Source organism: Salvelinus fontinalis, chromosome 11 (genome assembly GCF_029448725.1).
Source record: "Salvelinus fontinalis isolate EN_2023a chromosome 11, ASM2944872v1, whole genome shotgun sequence".
NCBI lineage: Eukaryota > Metazoa > Chordata > Actinopteri > Salmoniformes > Salmonidae > Salvelinus > Salvelinus fontinalis.
In genome coordinates, this window is record NC_074675.1 from 48,340,239 (window position 1) to 48,354,936 (window position 14,698).

The following is a 14,698-nucleotide window of genomic DNA, read 5'->3' on the forward strand; positions in this document are numbered from 1 at the left end:
GATTGACTTTGAAATATGTCTTAATGAACAGCGAGGCAAGCTCACTAAATTGTACATTCAGTTTCCACCCACTGGGTTTCACAAGATGACAGGCTGGTTTGCTGGTTTGCTCAGGAGTCCCTAAAACATGAAACAACATCAATTATAATTCATACAAATTTAAAATGCCGTATAGCAAGCTAAATGTATAGCTAGTTGGCTAATGTTAGCTAATCAGATAGTTTGTTAAATAGAGATTTTTGTAAATTAACTTTATTACCACAAAATATTAATAATAGTTGTTCTCGAGGGTGGGGTTGCTGTGGGATTATTTAAGATACTCTTTAAAGAGACAGGGGTTTAGATGTTTTCGGAAGATGGGCAGGGACTCTGCTTTCCTAGATTCAGGTGAAAGCTGGTTCCACCATTGGGGTGCCAGGACAGAGAAGAGCTTGGACTGGGCTGAGCGGGAGTTACCCTCCCATAGGGGTGGGAGGACCAAGAGACCAGAGGTGGCAGAACGGAGTACTCAGGTTGGGGTGTAGGGTTTGAGCATGTCCTGAAGGTAGGGAGGTCAGTTCCTCTGAAGCACCATGGTCTCCATACGATCTTCGACTGGAAGCCAGTGGAGTGTGCGGAGGAGCGGGGTGACATGGGAGAACTTGACATGGTGAGAGAGACAGTGAGATGGAATGGCACTTATATGTCAATGACTTCAGGGCATCAACATTGACGTCCTTACAAATTGTAATTTGATGTTGCAGCAACACATGACTTCACATTAATGTCAAAGTTTATCTTCCATGTGCAGGGTGGGAATCAAAAGGTCTGAAACACAAATAATATTGAGAAATATTGGATTTAGAAGAATTTGTATGAGACTCTTTCCGAGAGACCCTATCCTCTTGGCAATCTCTTTCACAATGTCTCTCACTCTTGCTTTGTCTATGGTGATTCTGTATGACCTACCTTTAAAATTAATTAGTTCTAGGGATAATTTCCACACAAGGTCAGAGACCAAAGCTCTCTGTAGTATTTGACCTTGAGGTTTTAGGTCATAGGTCAAATGCATATCAGATCATGCCAGGCATGACAGCACAGGTGTATCTGTGAGCCTGCATTGCTCTTGTGACAACCTTTCTGGAATGCACCAATGGGGAGGTTGTAAGACAGTCACCTCACATAACCTGAGCTGTAGTTTTTACGTTATACATTTTCCATTATAAATCTGATTGTGAAGGCCTCCCGAGTGGTGCAGTGGTCTAAGGCACTGCATCGAAGTGCTAGCTGTGTTAATAGAGTTTCTGGGTTCGAGTCCGGGCTCTGTCGCAGCCGGGCACGACCGGGAGACCCATGGGGCGGCGCACAATTGGCCCAGTGTCATCCGGGTTAGGGGAGGGTTTGGCCGGCAGGGATGTCCTTGTCCCATCGCGCATTAGTGACTCTTGTGGCGGGCCGGGTGCAATGCACGCTGACACGGTTGCCAGGTGTACAGAGTTTCCTCCGACACATTAGTGAGGCTGGCTTCCGGGTTAAGCGGGCATTGTGTCAAGAAGCAGTGTGGCTTGGTTGGGTTGTGTTTCGGAGGACGCACGGCTCTCGTCCAAATCCCGAGTCCAAACGGGAGTTGCAGCGATGAGACAAGACTGTAACTACCAATTGGATACCACAAAATTGGGGAGAAAAAATGGGTAAAATATAAAAATAAATAAATCTGATTGTGATCATTTGTGTTGATCTGCATGATATCACAAGCTGAAGAGAAGCTCTTCATCCTCAGTTTCAGCAACTCTCTCTCTCTGCCATTTTGGCATTCTGCCACTTGTCTCTATCCTTGCTGCTGCACATGCCAGCTTCTCTGGACTTTTCTGGCTCCGGCTGGCTCCGGCTGGCTCCCTGATGTCGATATGTTAGAATAAATCATTCCTAAATGTAGAGGATCTAAATCCTCTTTGAGGTTGCGATAGCCAACATCCCAAAGTCGAACGTGTTGTCTACCAGAAAAACACCCCTGAGGTGGTGGTAACCCGAGCATTCTAATCTCCCACCCCCGCCAGCCACGCAGATGGACCCTGCCTGGAATGTTGCAGAGCACCATGGAATCCCCGTGGGTTAAGGGAACAGGCTATTTTTAGGCGGGGGAGCATGGGTCCTGGAAGAGGAATCCAAGATGGCCGCCCAACTGGACCACACTGACTGCTCACATACTGTAGCTGTCGACTAACCTAAGGAAAAATTCCTGTGTGTGTGTATGTGTATGTGTATGTGTGTGTGTGTGTGGGACCTAGATGGCAGGGCCCCATGGTCTGTAGTGGTTCATAGCTCAGATTGTTCTCTGGCAGTGGGAGAGCGGCACTGTGGGTTTGTGTCAGTCAGCGAGGGAGCAGAGTGAGAGCAAGGTGATTGATGAGCAGGTCTTCTGTGGCCCAGGCCTACACTGCCTGAACATCTATTCGCTGGGCTCCGGAGAAAGAGAGGTAGAAAAAAAGGAGAGAGGGAGAGAAAGAGAGAGTTATGGGATGGGCACACAGAGTGGAAGCTCTTCATAGCACATTGTATTCCTTGTGTGTCAAGAGCACTCCTTCAGTGGTTGAGTTCTCTTCAGAGTGTATCTGCTTTAGGCCTAACCTGCTACTGTACCCCTTACAAGAGATACTGCCCCCTATAGGAACATCTGGTTAACAAATCATCTTGGACCCCTCCATCCATCCAAGCCTTATTTATTGTCCTGACAGGAAGTGAACGACACAGGATCCCCTCAACAGGTGCGTGCCAGGAGCAGTGCATGCTGGTCCGGCTGAGTGAGTGAGTGTGAGAGAGAGGGACAGAGACAGACCCCCATTTCCTCCAATAGAATAGTCTCGGCTGGACCATGGCTGTGCCACATGGTTACAATCAACTCAGGCCCTTTTGAAGTGCCCCAGACCATTTTATGAGGACACATGACTTCACTTCCCCCAAATTCTTGGCTTTATTGGAAGCAGCATACTCACATGCTGAACACTGGTAGCTTAAACTATACTAAGAAAGACTTCTGCTTCCCATTGACAAGCAGCAGGCTTCTAATATCTGTCAGATTGTTGGAATATCGTCATAGAGATGAATATCTTCGATATTTGGATAATATTTTATGCCTCCTGTTATACTTTCATGTAAGAGATGGATACCTCCATAAAAATGCAATTGATCTGGAAATCTGGATTTGAATTTAAAGCAGATTTTAGGGTCACTCTGCTAGGCCATAACCTTATTCAAAGACAAGGAATTTGGAACATGAAATATGAGAAACCTTGTGGGAGGTGAAAATCTCTCTGTTTCTTTGTAAATTCACGAGGACTTGTTTGTCTTAGACTACCTCACACACTCACCTCTCCCTGTTTTTTAACCGGTCTTCCGCTTACTCTATAAACCTGGGGGGAAAAAAGGTTTTTTACCTCACCAGATGCCCTTTAAACATTCCCAGAATCAGAATTCATTGCTCTACCTCCAAGTCTAGATCTTACAGATATGACCGAGAGTCCCGAGACCTCCAAGGGTTAATAAACGGTGTTGAAGGTGTATTTTACTGTCTTCAATAGTCATTTACCATGTCCAGAGTTGGCTACCTACAGCCCACAGACAGAGCACTACAGGTTGTACAGCGCCTAACATGCCTTTGGGTTGCGTCCCAAATGGCACCCTAAGCCCTATGTCGTGCACTACGCACTACTTTGGACCAGAGCCCTATGGGACCAGGTCAAAGTAATGCACGACATAGGGCTTAGGGCCTAAGTAGATGCTAAACATGGGCATTTCTCAAGTTCTCAACGGGAGTGTTAGCAGACGAAGAACGGAGAGGATAAACTCTTAAGTGAATGGATGAATGAATGAATGAATGAATGAATGGACGGATGGACACTGAAGCTGAAACTGGTTCTTGGGTAAACACTAGTGCATTTGCTCTGCCTAGCTGAATGCCATTGTTTTGTTTGTCTTTGAATCCATTTTGACAAACTCTCCTTCTTTTCAACTCCAATTATGGTAACCATGGTGTCCAAAACAGAACCGGTTCGACGAACACAGACGTGTTTGGCAAGGAGAGAGAGAGAGAGAGACAGAGAGAGAGAGAGAGACAGAGAGAGAGAGAGAGAGAGAGAGAGAGAGAGAGAGAGACAGAGAGAGAGAGAGAGAGAGAGACAGAGAGAGAGAGAGAGAGAGAGACAGAGAGAGAGAGAGACAGAGACAGAGACAGAGAGAGAGAGAGACAGAGAGAGAGAGAGACAGAGAGAGAGAGAGAGAGACAGAGAGAGAGAGAGACAGAGAGAGAGAGAGAGACGGAGGGAAACAAAGCGGCACTATTTGTCTGATTAGTTGTCAGTATTAAAGGGGTGATGACGACGTGCATGGATAAGTATACGAGTGTTTTGGGTCATAATAAATGGAGAAGGGAGAGCTGCTGAAACAAGTACACCGATGCCCTACACTGTACTCTGAATTGGAGGAAGTTATCAGTTTGGTGTCTGTGTTTGTCACTGGAAGACAGGATCACTGGAAGACTAATTGATGAGTTGTAGTTTTTACACGATCCATTTTCCATTCTCAATCTGAGTGTGATCATTTGTGTTGATCTGCATGATATCACAAGCTGAAGTAGGCTGAAGAGAAGCTTCATCCTCAGCTTCAGCAACTCTCTCCCTCTCTCTCTCTCTGTGTCTCTCTCTCTCTCTCTCTCTCTCTCTCTCTCTCTCTCTCTCTCTCTCTCTCTCTCTCTCTCTCTCTCTCTGTGTGTCTCTCTCTCTCTCTCTCTCTCTCTCTCTCTCTCTCTCTCTCTCTCTCTCTCTCTCTCTCTCTGACACTTGATGTACTGATTATCTGGTCATATCTTTCCCTATACATACTGGGCATATTTAGAACAGTGCATACCATGTGCAGGCCTTCGAGCTGTTGGAAGATTCCAACATGCTTTTGTAATCAGTGTGCGTGTGCGTACGGGTGCATATGTATGAGTATGCAGATGTGCATTTGTTTTTTTATGAGTCATGAGTGTTTTTAGTTTATGACTGAGCGCGTGTTTTTCTACACGTGACTCTCCAAATGCATGTGTGTGTTTCTACACGTGACTCTCCAAATGCATGTGTGTGTTTCTACACGTGACTCTCCAAATGCATGTGTGTGTGTGCATTTCTATGCACAGAACATAGCCATCTAACCTCTCTGTGTCTCTGTGTGTCTTTCAGTATTTCACCAGCAGGCTGTCAGCAGCCCTCTGGAGCAGGGGAAGCAGGGCGGCAGCAGCAGCTCTGTCCCCTGTCAGAACTGTGGCAAGGCCTGCAAGGGAGAGGTGCTGCGCGTGCAGAATAAACACTTCCACATCAAGTGCTTCGTCTGCAAAGGTAAGTTCAACCTTGACCCCTGACCTCTTATTGTCTAGTCAATACATCTCACCAGATACAGGGACACAAAGGCTGCTGAATAGTTACTATGAGCAGTTCCACTAGCTACTGGATTTCCTCTATGGCAATGGACACACACACACACACACACACACACACACACACACACACACTAGAGGTCGACCGATTAATCGGAATGGACGATTAATTAGGGCCGATTTCAAGTTTTCATAACAATCGGAAATCTGTGTTTTTTTTTACACCTTTATTTAACTAGTCAAGTCAGTTAAGAACAAATTGTTATTTTCAATGACGGCCTAGGAACGGTGGGTTAACTGCCTTGTTCAGGGGCAGAGCGACAGATTTTTACCTTGTCAGCTCGGGGATTCAATCTTGCAACCTTACAGTTAACTAGTCCAACGCTCTAACCGCCTGCTTTACATTGCACTCCACGAGGAGCCTGCCTGTTACGCGAATGCAGTAAGAAGCCAAGGTAAGTTGCTAGCTAGCATTAAACTTATCTTATATAAAACAATCAATCAATCAGAATCACTAGTTATAACTACACATGATTGATGATATTACTAGTGTATCTAGCGTGTCCTGCGTTGCATATAATTGATGCGGTGTGCATTCGCGAAAAAGGACTGTCGTTGCTCCAACATGTACCTAACCATAAACATCAATGCCTTTCTTAAAATCAATACACAAGTATATATTTTTTAAACCTGCATATTTAGATAATATTGCCTGCTAACATTCATTTATTTTAACTAGGGAAAATGTGTCACTTCTCTTGCAACAGAGTCAGGGTATATGCAGCAGTTTGGGCCGCCTGGCTCGTTGCGAACTGTGTGAAGACTATTTCTTCCTAACAAAGGCAGCCAACTTCGCGAAATGGGGGATGATTTAACAAAAACGCATTTGCGAAAAAAGCACAATCGTTGCACGACTGTACCTAACCATAAACATCAATGTCTTTCTTAAAATCATTGCACAGAAGTATATATTTTTAAACCTGCATATTTAGCTAAAAGAAATCCAGGTTAGCAGGCAATATTAACCAGGTGAAATTGTGTCACTTCTCTTGCGTTCATTGCAAGCAGAGTCAGGGTATATGCAACAGTTTGGGCCATCTGGCTCGTTGCGAAACTAATTTGCCTTAATTTTACGTAATTATGACATAACATTGAAGGTAGTGCAATGTAACAGGAATATTTAGACTCATGGATGCCACCCGTTAGATAAAATTCGGAACGGTTCCGTATTTCACTGAAAGAATAAACGTTTTGTTTTCGAGATGATAGTTTCCGGATTCGACCATATTAATGACCTAAGGCTCGTATTTCTGTGTGTTATTATGTTATAATTAAGTCTATGATTTTATATTTGATAGAGCAGTCTGACTGAGCGATGGTAGGCACCAGCAGGCTCGTAAGCATTCATTCAAACAGCACTTTCGTGCGTTTGCCAGCATTATGACTTCAAGCCTATTAACTCCCGAGATTAGGCTGGTGTAACCGATGTGAAATGGCTAGCTAGTTAGCGGGGTGCGTGCTAATAGCGTTTCAAACGTCACTCGCTCTGAGACTTGGAGTAGTTGTTCCCCTTGCTCTGCATGGTTAACGCTGCTTCGAGGGTGGCTGTTGTCGATGTGTTCCTGGTTCGAGCCCAGGTAGGAGCGAGGAGAGGGACGGAAACTATACTGTTACACTGGCAATACTAAAGTGCCTATAAGAACATCCAATAGTCAAAAGTATATGAAATACAAATGGTATAGAGAGAAATAGTCCTATAATTTCTATAATAACTACAACCTAAAACTTCTTACCTGGGAATATTGAAGACTCATGTTAAAAGGAACCACCAGCTTTCATATGTTCTCATGTTCTGAGCAAGGAACTTAAACGTTAGCTTTCTTACACGGCACATATTGCACTTTTACTTTCTTCTCCAACACTTTGTTTTTGCATTATTTAAACCAAATTGAACATGTTTCATTATTTATTTGAGGCTAAAAAGATTTTATTGATGTATTATATTAAGTTAAAGTAAGTGCTCATTCAGTATTAATCGGTCGACCTCTAACACACACACACACACACACACACACACACACACACACACACACACACACACACACACACACACACACACACACACACACACACACACACACACACACACACACACACACACACACACACACACACACACACACACACACACACACACACACACAGGTTAATGCAGGTGTAACATGATGTACAGGTCAGGTCATCTTGCTACCAAATCTCCTTCACCAGAGCACTACCATAGGAAACAGGGCAGATAGGGCAGGTCAAAGCAATCATAGACCAGCAGGGTCTGGGCTTCCTGTTTTGTCTCTTTGGTGTGTGTGTGTGTGTGTGTGTGTGTGTGTGTGTGTGTGTGTGTGTGTGTGTGTGTGTGTGTGTGTGTGTGTGTGTGTGTATGTGTGTGAGTGAGTGAGTGGCTGAAGAGCCGGTTGCTGTTATCTCATATTCAGCCCATCCCCTCCCTCCTGCTGTTCTCCTCCTCTATCTGTCACCTCCATTGCACTCTGTAAGGCCACGGTCTTTCACTAGGGGCTTGTATGTTGTTATGAACACAGGCAGTGTTGCTAGGAAACGAGAAGGGTCGGGAAAATGTTGGACGCTTCCTGCATTTTATCGCGTTTATTCTTACATCAGTGTGTAACGCCACCGGACACCGCCCGGGCATTCATCCTCTCCTCTAGGAACGAGGGAGGAGGGAACAGGGCATTCATCCTCTCCTCTAGGAACGAGGGAGGAGGGAACAGGGCATTTATCCTCTCCTCTAGGAACGAGGGAGGAGGGAACAGGGCATTCATCCTCTCCTCTAGGAACGAGGGAGGAGGGAACAGGGCATTCATCCTCTCCTCTAGGAACGAGGGAGGAGGGAACAGGGCATTCATCCTCTCCTCTAGGAACGAGGGAGGAGGGAACAGGGCATTCATCCTCTCCTCTAGGAACGAGGGGGGAGGGAACAGGGCATTCATCCTCTCCTCTAGGAACGAGGGAGGAGGGAACAGGGCATTCATCCTCTCCTCTAGGAACGAGGGAGGAGGGAACAGGGCATTCATCCTCTCCTCTAGGAACGAGGGAGGAGGGAACAGGGCATTCATCCTCTCCTCTAGGAACGAGGGAGGAGGGAACAGGGCATTCATCCTCTCCTCTAGGAACGAGGGGGGAGGGAACAGGGCATTCATCCTCTCCTCTAGGAACGAGGGAGGAGGGAACAGGGCATTCATCCTCTCCTCTAGGAACGAGGGAGGAGGGAACAGGGCATTCATCCTCTCCTCTAGGAACGAGGGAGGAGGGAACAGGGCATTCATCCTCTCCTCTAGGAACGAGGGAGGAGGGAACAGGGCATTCATCCTCTCCTCTAGGAACGAGGGAGGAGGGAACAGGGCATTCATCCTCTCCTCTAGGAACGAGGGAGGAGGGAACAGGGCATTCATCCTCTCCTCTAGGAACGAGGGAGGAGGGAACAGGGCATTTATCCTCTCCTCTAGGAACGAGGGAGGAGGGAACAGGGCATTCATCCTCTCCTCTAGGAACGAGGGAGGAGGGAACAGGGCATTCATCCTCTCCTCTAGGAACGAGGGAGGAGGGAACAGGGCATTTATCCTCTCCTCTAGGAACGAGGGAGGAGGGAACAGGGCATTCATCCTCTCCTCTAGGAACGAGGGAGGAGGGAACAGGGCATTCATCCTCTCCTCTAGGAACGAGGGAGGAGGGAACAGGGCATTCATCCTCTCCTCTAGGAACGAGGGAGGAGGGAACAGGGCATTTATCCTCTCCTCTAGGAACGAGGGAGGAGGGAACAGGGCATTCATCCTCTCCTCTAGGAACGAGGGAGGAGGGAACAGGGCATTTATCCTCTCCTCTAGGAACGAGGGAGGAGGGAACAGGGCATTCATCCTCTCCTCTAGGAACGAGGGAGGAGGGAACAGGGCATTTATCCTCTCCTCTAGGAACGAGGGAGGAGGGAACAGGGTATTCATCCTCTCCTCTAGGAACGAGGGAGGAGGGAACAGGGCATTTATCCTCTCCTCTAGGAACGAGGGGGGAGGGAACAGGGTATTCGTCCTCTCCTCTGGGAACGAGGGAGGAGGGAACAGGGCACCAGATGTCAGTTCAACATCTCATTTGCATTAACATTTGGTTGAGTTGTCACAACTAACGTGAATTCAATGTGGAAAACAATACTAAATTCCCTTACGTTGATTACTTTTTTCAAATCCAATCAGTTTCCAACGTTGATTCAACGTCATCATATTTACTTTTTTTTTGGTTGAAATGACTTGGAAATAATGTTGATTCAACAACCAGTTTTTTGCCCAGTGGGATGTGAGTGACACTGTCTGACGAGATGATCCTCTCCATGTTGACGTGTTTATCTCTTTCTGAGTGGTCTTGTGATTCATAGGGAACCATTAAGTCTGTCCCAAGGGGCATTATGCTAAGTGTAATGATTATGCACTCACTAACGAATCTGACACTTGCACCAGCAGATTTGACATACTTTTCTTTGGGATTTGAATACAGTGTTTAATACTCCGCTACTTTTTATTTTGGTTTATGCCTGAAATACAGTATGTATTCATGTTTTATGTATTTGCCAATGTGGTTTCCAATAGGAAACACATGTCATGTTCACCCAGGTCTGAGGAGTGTGAGGAGGTGGGTTAATTAGGAAGTGAGGAGGTGGGTTAATTAGGAAGTGTGAGGCTAGTTTTAACAAAATGTCAGGCATTTATACGAGGCTATTAATACCCCTTAGACTCAACACTGACAGGGAGAGGCACCGAGGGGGTCTTTCCACACTCTAACACCTAACCCAACCCCCTAGAGTCTCTATAGGGTAGACAGGGACGGAACCTACCTCACCCACCCCCCTTAACAGGAAGTCTTATTTTGCCCTTCCCGGAATTCCACAGCAGGAATGCAATCCAGAAATTCAATTTCCATCTAGTTGTCCGATTTATACTGCCAGAATTCGTCACGTATCATAAGGGATGATGGGGGCCCATTTTGACGAAACACTTCCAGATGTGTACTGACTGGACTACAGAGCTTGAAGGTAGAAGTTACTCCGAAGTCCAGATCTAGGAATACAGTAGATGACCCTACCTCCAATCCATTAGATGGATAAAAAGATATCTGATCCTGTGTCAGTCAGTAGTCAGAAACAACTTCCTGCCTCAGGCGCCAGTCTTAGGCCGACAGCGACAGGGTTGGCTGTATCATAAAACCATCAGACCTTCCTCGTGATCTGGAAGAGAATCAACCATATCAAGTATAACCTCTTCTTATCACCAATTAGAGCGAGTATGGGTGTTAGCCAGACGGCTAACGGTGCCAGTTCTGAAGGGGAAACCATAAGCATTTCGCTAGCTAGTTGTAATTAGCGCTATGCAACACAGGGGTATTCATTTAATGTCACCCCCTCAGTGGCTCTCCTCGTCTGATAGCATCAGCGCTAACATAAAACAGAGCCTCAGATATAGCCCTATGCTATTTAATCATGCTGCGTTCCGCTAACTAATTAACGATTATGCTCGGAATGCTATCAAGTGTTGCTAATTAGCAACATGCTATGGAAGTGTTTTTGTTGATGTTTGACCTCCATAGTGTCCACTTATGTCTGAATTTCTGACACCAGATGAATTAGTTAGTTAGTGAATCAAGCACAGTATGTTCAAAATGAAAGATACACTGAGATCGTTTTCTGGCAGAACATTGAGCAGATGTTTACCCCTGGCCTGTGTTTGCACTCATGGAGGATGATAACATCACAAAAGCATTTTCACACAAGAGAGAATTGATTACTGCCAGCAAAACTGTGGACACACCCAATCTCACTATACAAGCTAACAGGCATAGGAACTTCATACACACAGATGGAAAGATGCATAGAGTATATGCTGCAAGATAAAGGGGAACAACTGTTAACGATATCAGCTATCAGTGTCATTATTAACCTATCAAAATAGGTTCCCTCATAGAAGTATTGGTGTTGGACAGTAAATATACACTAATAACCATGTGCCGGGGTCTATTTGACAGTCTGGGGGCCTTGGGGGGACGGGGGGGGGGGACAGTAGCAGCTGTTTTAGATGTTCTCAACTGGGTGTTGTCTCTTGGCCTCTCTCTGTTCTCTCGTTCTTGGACCAGAACCTTTGTAGCTCGGGGGCTTTTTTTCGTCACTCAGGGATGGGATAGTGACCTCACCCCACGCACACACATACCACCAACGCCCACCCCTGTAGTCCAGGAGCAGCTCCATGGTCTAGGGGTCTAGTGTATGTTCCATACGGGTCCATGTGGACCAGAGTTAGATTGGAAGGGAATGTAGTCATAGCTAGGGATAATACAGTAGATATGGCTGTTGGTTAGGGCCAGGATATAGCTAGGATAGGGATAATACAGTAGATATGGCTGTTGGGGAGGACAGGATATAGCTAGGATAGGGATAGTACAGTAGATATGGCTGTTGGGTAGGGCCAGGATATAGCTAGGATAGGGATAGTACAGTAGATATGGCTGTTGGGTAGGACAGGATATAGCTAGGATAGGGATAGTACAGTAGATATGGCTGTTGGTTAGGGACAGGATATAGCTAGGATAGGGATAGTACAGTAGATATGGCTGTTGGGTAGGACAGGATATAGCTAGGATAGGGATAGTACAGTAGATATGGCTGTTGGGTAGGCCAGGATATAGCTAGGATAGGGATAGTACAGTAGATATGGCTGTTGGGTAGGGACAGGATATAGCTAGGATAGGGATAGTACAGTAGATATGGCTGTTGGGTAGGGCCAGGATATAGCTAGGATAGGGATAGTACAGTAGATATGGCTGTTGGGTAGGGACAGGATATAGCTAGGATAGGGATAGTACAGTAGACATGGCTGTTGGGTAGGACAGGATATAGCTAGGATAGGGATAGTACAGTAGATATGGCTGTTGGGTAGGGCCAGGATATAGCTAGGATAGGGATAGTACAGTAGATATGGCTGTTGGGTAGGCCAGGATATAGCTAGGATAGGGATAGTACAGTAGATATGGCTGTTGGGTAGGCCAGGATATAGCTAGGATAGGGATAGTACAGTAGATATGGCTGTTGGGTAGGACAGGATATAGCTAGGATAGGGATAGTACAGTAGATATGGCTGTTGGGTAGGCCAGGATATAGCTAGGATAGGGATAGTACAGTAGATATGGCTGTTGGGTAGGACAGGATATAGCTAGGATAGGGATAGTACAGTAGATATGGCTGTTGGGTAGGGCCAGGATATAGCTAGGATAGGGATAGTACAGTAGATATGGCTGTTGGGTAGGGACAGGATATAGCTAGGATAGGGATAGTACAGTAGATATGGCTGTTGGGTAGGGACAGGATATAGCTAGGATAGGGATAGTACAGTAGATATGGCTGTTGGGTAGGGACAGGATATAGCTAGGATAGGGATAGTACAGTAGATATGGCTGTTGGGTAGGACAGGATATAGCTAGGATAGGGATAGTACAGTAGATATGGCTGTTGGGTAGGACAGGATATAGCTATCTGCTTTTCCCTGGTCAGGACAAATTAGGAACCCTAATCCCCCATGTTGTAGACACACTCCAGGTTCTCTCCTGTCCTGTGTCAGGGTCTGTGAATGGAGAGAATGTAATAGAAAACATTGGATATTCAGATGTAGACTTGTGTAATGGACAGCAGTTAGGCCCTGGCCAGCTTGCCTACATTGTCTTATTAGAAGTCTGCTAGCAATTATGATCTGTTTCTCATATCAAAATGATCGTCCGTGGACCCAATTATCAACCGTATACTCTCCACCCCACTCCTTTAGGTGTCCAAATCAATGCCAGCTGGCATTTTATTCTGTCAATGACCTACATGTACTGTATGATCAATCTTAAGACTACCCAGACACACATACTGTAAAATACACAGGGCGTTTTACAGGGGCCTGCCGACAAGGTCACACGCGCATAGCGGCCTACACTTTGCACACAGCACATATATATTTCATAGCAGCAGCGTATATGACTCTGTACTGGTGTACCCCCTGTATATAGCCCTGTATATAGCCGGTCTTTAATTCTATTTTTAGGTATTTTTCTTAAAACTGCATTGTTGGTTTAGAGCTTGTAAGTAAGCGTTTCACTGTAAGGTCTACACCTGTCGTATTCGGCCCGTGTGACAAATACATTTTTTATTTTATTTGTATATAGGGTCACTTGGCGTCTGGAAGACTGAATAGGCTTAACCAGAGGTCTGGGCTGGCTGCTGTGCCCATTATAATTCTCCACTGCAGGACCAGAATAGGGAATTTGATTAGTCCCAAAGGACATCTAAATGACATGCTAATTGAACGTCAATATGTCACGCAACATCCTGTGGTCTGGTGCTGTTCATCTGTCTGAAGGGTTCATTCGGGTGTACAGACGCAGGCGTGCTCGTCATAGGACTCTCCAACCATGGGATTGTATGCACACACCCCGTCTGAGTCTTTTGTTGATGTGGTGCTCAGGTGTGTGTGTGAGTGTGTTATTCAGGTGTGTGTGTGTGTGTGTTATTCAGGTGTGTGTGTCTGTGTGTATTAATAGTTGTAGAGGACTCAGACATATTCACAAAACACCTCAGAGTAGCAGTGCTGATCTAGGATCAGTTTGGCTTTTAGATCATAATGAATCAGATTATATGGACAGGGGGGGGGCTGATTCTAGATCATCTTTGTGATTACAGGCCCTGATATGGACAAGTATAGGATTAAACTAGTTGGAGGTTGAAGAACACATCAAAGTGTTTCATCCTGTCAGTCCTGTGTTATTCCACGTTCACTGTTAAATAGTAAATTAATGCTACCCAAACTATCTTGCACTGACCCTACGCACAAGCACTAGACTATATATACACACCATATACACACTCACCCAGTACATTGACACTCACACACACATTCACATACACTACATATGCACACACACACTACATATGCACAAACGCATGCACACCAACACAAACACACATACATACACACACACACACCCTGCCTTCATGTACATATCTACCTCAAATACCTCTTACATCTGTATATTGATCTGGTACTGGTACTTCCTGTATATAGCTCCACATTGATCTGGTACTGGTACTACCTGTATATAGCAGCACATTGATCTGGTACTGGTACTCCCTGTATATAGCTCCACATTGATCTGGTACTGGTACTCCCTGTATATAGCTCCACATTAATCTGGTACTGGTACTACCTGTATATAGCTCCACATTGATCT

The 14,698-nt window shown here is 45.6% G+C and overlaps 1 protein-coding gene across 8 annotated transcripts in view; it reads left to right on the forward strand.

The window, feature by feature from the left end:
* ablim2 (actin binding LIM protein family, member 2) overlaps positions 1–14,698 on the forward strand; it is a 133,704-nt gene that overhangs the window by 39,560 nt on the left and 79,446 nt on the right. For all 8 annotated transcript variants that reach the window (XM_055938952.1, XM_055938951.1, XM_055938955.1 and 5 more), the window contains exon 2: positions 5,196–5,351. In XM_055938952.1, coding sequence (XP_055794927.1) covers positions 5,196–5,351 — 156 coding nt within the window. The remainder of the gene's footprint in view (positions 1–5,195; positions 5,352–14,698) is intronic.